Consider the following 7264-nt stretch of genomic DNA (forward strand, 5'->3'; position numbering starts at 1 on the left):
AGTCCTGCAACCCCCCCTGATACGAGGACTATATTAATACCCTGTAAAGCAGTTCCTATTTAGCCTTGCTTTCCTACTTTGGCAGGTTCCTGGCATGGGCTTTAAGTAGATATTAATTAAAAAGAAATTAATGAAGAAAGAGTCTTCTGCAAGTTTAGTGGTCCATTTTACAGATACAAATCTGTAAAACTTTTTATAGAGCTTCTACAGGTCTGTCCATTTTACAGGCAACTGAGTTCAGTAGTCTGCGTACATCCTTTCTGAGCCATCGTCCAGAATCAATATATTTGATTTCTGATTTCAAAGCATTCTTTAACAGTAGGAGGAAATTTTCTGGGTAGTTCTTATTTTTGCATTTGGAAAAACAACAGATTATAGCTATCATTGACCTCTGTGAAGAAAGTGTATATATACTCTTAGTACTGGCTCAATAAAAGTAGATTTTTTTGTAACGACATGTTCATTGACATTTATGCCATATTTTTAATAACCCACCTGAACTAAGTGAAGAAATGGTGATGCAGACTGTTGCCTTAGCAGAGCTGGTAGTTCAGTAAACAGCAGGAAGTTTGCACAAGTGGCAGGCAGGTAGCGCAACAGCGTCGAGAGGTTCTGTGTGATTGCATCCTTGGGTCTTCACTGGTACCTGGCACTAAGGCTACATCATCCCTGTGGACTTAAGCCCATGTCCTTATACCAGTTATACTGGGTTAAAATTTTTAAATCTCAGAGGCTTAGCTTTGGTTTGAGGTTGTTAAAAATGTAGTCTAGACTTACAGGTTCAATTTCCATCTAAAAATTAACTTCACAATTTGGAACTAATGGAGCTATGAAGTTTTAAGGGTTTGTGCCGTGTGTTTTCTTTGAAGTTGACTTTAGTTTGCCTTGTATATTTTAATGCATCATGTGCCTGTAGCTTGAGAACATGTGAGAATATGTTCTGTACCTTTGATAATCTTTTATATATCTTCTATGGATGAACACTGATCAGTCTTCTTCAGGCTTTTTGCCATGACCTTTATTTCTGTGTTACTAGAAGCTGTATGTGTGCTGCTGCTACAGTTCACCTTTACTGTAGCCTATTTTAATGGTGTCAAATACTGTGTGCTTCAGTTTTCTGAAGTACAGCCTTCAATTATTCCATTTCTAATGGCCCGAGTCAGATATGCTCCTTTTTCCACCATTCTGTCTTCTGTTTAATGGATGGTTTTGCATCCTTGCAGCTGCTAAAGAAAGTTTTTTTGCTTGTCTAAAAGCGTAGAGGAATGAGCTCAAGTTACGGGGATAGGTTTAGTTACAGGTTGGAGTTTCTTAAGAGAAATATAATTAGAAATAGTTAAACTGTGAAGCAATCTTGTACCTTTTTGCATAAAATACAGTATACTTGCATGCTGTCTGCATTGTCGAGAACTGCTCCAGGTAACAATGTAAAAAAGTTGTAGTAACTGTGCATTGAAGTCAGCAAGTGGAAGTTTGAGTTTGTGTGCATATCTTCAATCTGTTATAATGTACATAAAAAAGTAAAGTCATTGTGAGTTCTAACAATAAATCTTTGTGTTGATAACATGAGCTTACTACTGCATAGTTCTGATGAAATAAAAATTACAGGTTTTTAAAATACTTGCATATCAGAGATTTTAAGTCTATAGGAAACTACTGTACTCTAGTCTAGCCTCCTTTGTAACATCAGCAGAATTTTATATTGCATCACGTTCACATCTTGCAGTTGAGCCCAAACATATTTTTAGAAAGAGGTCACTTCTTTGCTGTTTAAGACTAAGTAATAGAGATTCCACCATGTCACATAGTAAGTCGTTAATTATCCTCACTGTAAAAACGTTTTGTATTTCCATTCTGACTTCTAAACACTGCTTACAGATGTAGATTTTGTTTTTTTCCCGCCGTATTTAAAAACAAACGAAAACCGTAACAGCTGTAGTGTCTAGAAACTTTCCTATATATGTGCTTGATTGAATCGGGTCTTAATCTTTCGGCTAAGGCTAGAAAGGCTGCATGGAAATCTTTCTCGGTGCTTCTTTGTCATACTACAGGGAGCTGGCTCTTCAGACTTCTAGGAATCATTACCATAGACAAATCATTCTTGCCCTTAAAGATACAAAACCAAACAACCAAAAAGATGTACTGGAAAAAAAAATCCATTTTCAAATATACAGAAAAAGATAATTACAAAGTATATAATACCTTGTTATTTAACAGGGATATTTTCACCAGAAACCGAAGGGGGAAGTAAAAATCCCAAACGTTTAAAGCACCTGTGAAGAAAATACTTTTAAAATAAAACTTAAGGGAGTAGTTGCCTACAAAAATCTGATGGTGCTTTTCTGTATTTCTCCAGTAGTTAAAGAGCATTCTTGCAACTGGAGTGATTTGATTCAACTCTGCCTTGAGGAATTCGAGCCTTCCTAGCTTCCAAGTGTTTCCCCCCATTAACAATGTTATTCTTAGATTACTGCCCTTTAATCTCTATGACTGAAGCTATTGCAGTTTGTGTGAAACAATTAAACACTAAATGAGCCAAAGAGAGAATGAGAGGGTCCTTCGGGAATTGAGAGGTCATGGATCAGATTTTCCTGCCTCAAATTCAGATACCAGGCTTACTCAATATATAAGTACTTCTAGTGTATTTGTGAAATATAAACTAATAAAGATGGTGTAATTGTCTTTGCTGGAATTTTCTTTTTGTTTAAGAACAAAACTTATCTTTTAAATAGGCTGAATTGGTTGTAAAATGCAATTATTGGGGGAAAAAAAGGTAATTCTTCTGTATCAAAAGGTTTGTATGTTCTTGTGGGGAGTTTTAGCTCCTGACTAAAAGTTCATATCCGAAAATTGCACCTTAATGTATGCCAGTCCTGCACTTTATATCACAGTTTTCATAAGCAGTTATATTTTCATTGTTCATGGTATAGTGGCCTTCCTACTCTTTTAAGAAAAATTTCTGGAAGCTAGTATAACTTGCAGTTTCTTAGTTCTTCACAATTCCTACTTGTCTGGGATATATTTATACTTTTGAGGGAGGAAGAAATACCGCTGTAAAGATAGTCGGTGGTATGGGAACATTAATGGCGTGTTCAGAGACTTTTCTGAAAAAAAGCAAAAAGCTAATGGTACAAGTATCATACCAGATTCTGTGTTTGCTTATTTAAATGATAATGTAGGTTCTATCTAATATTTCAGAATTTCTTCTATTCGAAAACAATGCAAGTTAAACATTTACTAAGCCCACTATATCCATTCTTTTAGGTAAAGAACAATCTTCAGGAGAGATGAACATGCACCCTGTCTCAGCAGCTCCCCTCTCTGTGTTTAGTAAAGAATCAAACTCCTCAAAGCATAGTGATCACCATCACCATCACCACCATGAGCACAAGAAAAAGAAGAAGAAACACAAGCATAAGCATAAGCATAAACACAAACATGATAATAAAGAAAAGGAAAAGGATCCCTTTGCTTTCTCTAACAGTCCAGCCAGTGCACGATCAATCCGTTCCCCGTCACTTTCAGACTGATATCGACGGCTGATATCCAGAATTCAACTTGCAATATTCTCTGAATACGTAGAAGGATGTATATAACTATAGCTTCTATCTTTTTTTATGGAAATTTGTGAATTGCCGTAGCAATTCGGAAGCTCTGCCACCGTCCTCATTTGAAGCCTTCTATTTGCATATGCAGTTGTTGAAATAATCTGATTCAAAAAATATGTTTCATGATTCTGAGTCATTTTGTGTTTCGCTGTTCTCTGCACCTCCCACTCTTTTTTCCATTTTAAACAAAGAAAACAGCCCTTTATGTAAGGGCCCCATGTCCACTGGCAACCCCCTGCACATCATGCTGACCATGTGTACTGCCAGAATCAATTATGTTTTAATCCTTTGAAGACTGTTATGAGGCAGAGTATGTTTTAAGCTGAAGCCAATTGCCAGACCTTTGGTGAAGTGCTGTTTCCAGAGCAGTATTGTATAACCAAGTGTAGACCTCCTGAGAAGACCGGGATTTTCTGTAGTGTCAGTTGAGCTGTTTCTTGCTTTAACCATTGCAATGTAATGTCAGAGTTTTAAGAACAGTATATAGAACATATGCCTTTTTCAGATACTAAAACTCTTAAAAAATTCCATGCTGCTTTTTATTTATGATGGACATGACGTTTGAATATAATGACATTCTGCAATTATGTTTTTGGAATTTTAGCAAAATGCTTAATGCATGTTTTGTCCTGTAATCAGGCTTTTAAAAATCCAATAAAGTTTGCAAATTATTTTGGCAGAGGCAGAATTTTTTCTTCAAGCCTGACATTGGAATATGCTTTTGAAATATGGCTTTGCTAAAATTAAATATTTTTGAAAACCCTAAAAATTAAAAGATGGAAAAATATATGTTTCCTCCTGCTGAGAGGTGGTTTTTTTGGAAGTGTTCTATATGGTCAGCTCTTGAATGCACAGGAGAATACATTAGTAGATTACGCTAGGTCTGGGACTTTAAATGACGGATACATTTAAATTCTTTAGCTGTGTTTTATGCAGTGTACTATTTACACCCAGAAAATGTTTTATTTAAAAACTTAAGTTTTTAGAAGTTTTGATAATAGAGATAAATCATCTCTGCCACTTTTTATGTGTTTTCTTTATTTGTGTGTAGAGGCAGGGGTTTTATTTGCATGCACTTGTCAACTTCTGTTGCCCAGAGTTCACTTCACATTTAGCTTTCTAGAAGATGGTTGTATTGGGGTTAAATTTTTTTTTTAATTTTTTTTCCCAAATTCCTGTGAGAGACTGATTCTCCTTCTTAGGGCAAAGAGAGAAAGTTCAACAGGGACCCTAGAACATTCTTTTTTAAGCCATATTCTGTTTCATGAAGTTAATAAATACTTTTATATTGTATACCTGCCATTGAATCCTGTAGTTTTTGTAAAAAAATTATCTGTAGAACGGAAAGGTATTTTATAATACACGTATACTTGTTCGGTTATTCAAATACCGTATCCCTTTAATACCGCGTGGACAGCGGTGCTAATCGTCGCACTCGGAACGTGTGTTAAGGTCAGTCTGGGCTGGATTTGGACGTGATGGACCCGGGCAGCATCGTGGCCTCTCTCCATGTGGGACGTGGCGCCCGTCTGCTGCCACGCCAGCAGCTCTTCACATTGGGTGAAGCCCACCTTGGTGCAGTTTGTGTCCCCTCTAGCAATGACTGCAAGCTCTTACAGCTTAGGTGAGGTAAAGATGCAAGAGGAAAACACCGAAGCGCGGGCAGAATGAGGTGCTGAGCATGACTAGCCCTGTGTGCAGCTCAGCTCACCGCTTCCCCAGCCAGCGAGCTGTTACGTTAGCATCACCGCCTGCGAATCGCAGGGAGAGCCTGAGGGGCTGTAGCAACAGCTGGATGGGAATATTTTTAGGTGTTTTTCCCTTGGCTAAGGAGTGAGGTAACAGTGCCAAAGGTGTTTGTGGGAGAACCCACGCTAATGAGCAATGAAAGCTGGCATTGTTTGGGAGAGCGAAGGCAGATGCGTTTATGTTTTAGAAATGAGGTCATGGATAATTTATGCTGGTGCAATTTCTACTTCTGGAGACGTGGATTTACATTCTTAGACACTGAGGGGAAACATATTGTTCAGTGATATGGGCACAGAACTGAGGCAGAGCTGTAACGCGGTAATACTACTGTTGTACGTTTGTTGGTATGACTTCACATGAACTATAGAATATACGCTAAGCGAACACGGCAAAGGCACCGTTAATAGAAAATTGCGGGGGGGGGGGGGACTTGTTCCAGTACAGTTTCCGAAGTTAGGTCATGGTCCTGGTTCAGAATATCCATTAATGTGTTTGCTGGAATACGGAGTGAGTGTGAGGGCTGCGGGGGTGCTGCGTGGACGGGCGGCACTCACAAACGGGGAGATGTGCTCAGAAGTCAGGATAACGAGGCAGACTGCACAGGTGATCCGCGAGCAGCAACTCAAATCCGGTAGGAATAAACGTGAAATACCAAACCCGAGGGCAAATGAAGTGCATGAGAAGTAAGCCTCATCCTGCAAGGTGCAGTGAGGGGAGAAAAAAAAAATGTGGTTGCACGGAGATGAGCAACTTGATACTATTGCAAAAAGCAAAACTCACTTAAGGGTTAGCAGGAATTTGTTATATTAGACGTGAAAGTAATTATTCTATAAAATGCTGGTGAATTTGGACAACACATTTTAAAGAAATAGGTAAATTCCCCTAAATGGAAACATAGGTAACATTGTATATAAAAAAAAAAAAGGAGGAACTGAGGTTCCTGGTCTAAAATAAAAGAAATCTGAGGAAGGAACTCTCCCTTCTAATATCTAAACAATTGCTACAACAAAAAATGTGTATCAGTTTTTCTGGATATTTCCTGTGGGAAGGAAAGGATTAGCTTTATTTGCGAGAAGAAATATTTTTGTTGAATGTTAAGATGAAAAAGACTGTAACAGGCACCTAATGCAGATAGGAAAGCTCTTTCCTTGTGGGTATTTAAGCAGCGGACGGCAAACGTCTGCAGGGGATGTTTCGGGGATGCTACGGTTCGTTTTCATGGTTCCTTAGGTTTTCCATTTGGTTGGTGAAGTCGCTGCGGCGGCTCCCTGGATGTGGCGGGCGCTTGCGGAGGCTCAGGAGCCAGAGCGCTCTGCCCGCCGAGGATCTCCCCGGCCGCGGGTCAGCTTGGGCTTTTCTGCCACTGGCAAATCGACGACAGTTTCAAAGTTATAACCTGACATCAGTTCAGGTTAAAACTTTGTATTTGGACGGTGGATTAAGATCTTTACCCTCACCCCCTTCAAACCTCGGAGGCTGGCTGTAACCTGTGCAGTTGAATTTGGTTTGGGTTGTGATTTTTGGTTAAAACGTCAGGTTTATGGTGCGCTCTCCTTGAAAGAAAAGAAGAAATACTTCATTTAGATGGGGTAGTATCCAAATACTGGAAGAATACGTGTTACGCATATAAAGTAGAAATGCATATGTTGTTGAAAATACAGTTTAGCTTTTTAGGATATAAAAGCTGTTTAGTTTTAGTTGATTTCATATTCACAGAAATTGTATAATTTCTGTAAATTTTGATATAAGGAATTTTTAGTCGTGTTAAGATTTTCGGTTTCTTAAGACAGTTAAGTCACAGAAAATTAGGAACCTGATTTTTAACACAGCATGAGTATTGCATAGAGGCCCTTAAAATACGGTAAATATAAAAATATATAAGTTTAAAGTTCAGTATTAGTTTAGTT

The 7264-nt window shown here is 38.3% G+C and overlaps 1 protein-coding gene across 1 annotated transcript in view; it reads left to right on the forward strand.

Annotated features, from left to right (window-relative positions):
- The window catches only part of TAF2 (TAF2 RNA polymerase II, TATA box binding protein (TBP)-associated factor, 150kDa), a gene marked incomplete at its 5' end in the record, with an annotated part of 47036 nt that extends 43506 nt beyond the window's left edge, over nt 1-3530 (forward strand). Inside the window, one exon of the mRNA XM_010286365.1 lies at nt 3265-3530. Within this exon, the coding sequence (XP_010284667.1) occupies nt 3265-3530 (266 nt within the window). The remainder of the gene's footprint in view (nt 1-3264) is intronic.
- Between the last annotated feature and the right edge of the window lie 3734 nt (nt 3531-7264).

This window comes from Phaethon lepturus, unplaced genomic scaffold (assembly GCF_000687285.1).
Source record: "Phaethon lepturus isolate BGI_N335 unplaced genomic scaffold, ASM68728v1 scaffold13644, whole genome shotgun sequence".
NCBI lineage: Eukaryota > Metazoa > Chordata > Aves > Phaethontiformes > Phaethontidae > Phaethon > Phaethon lepturus.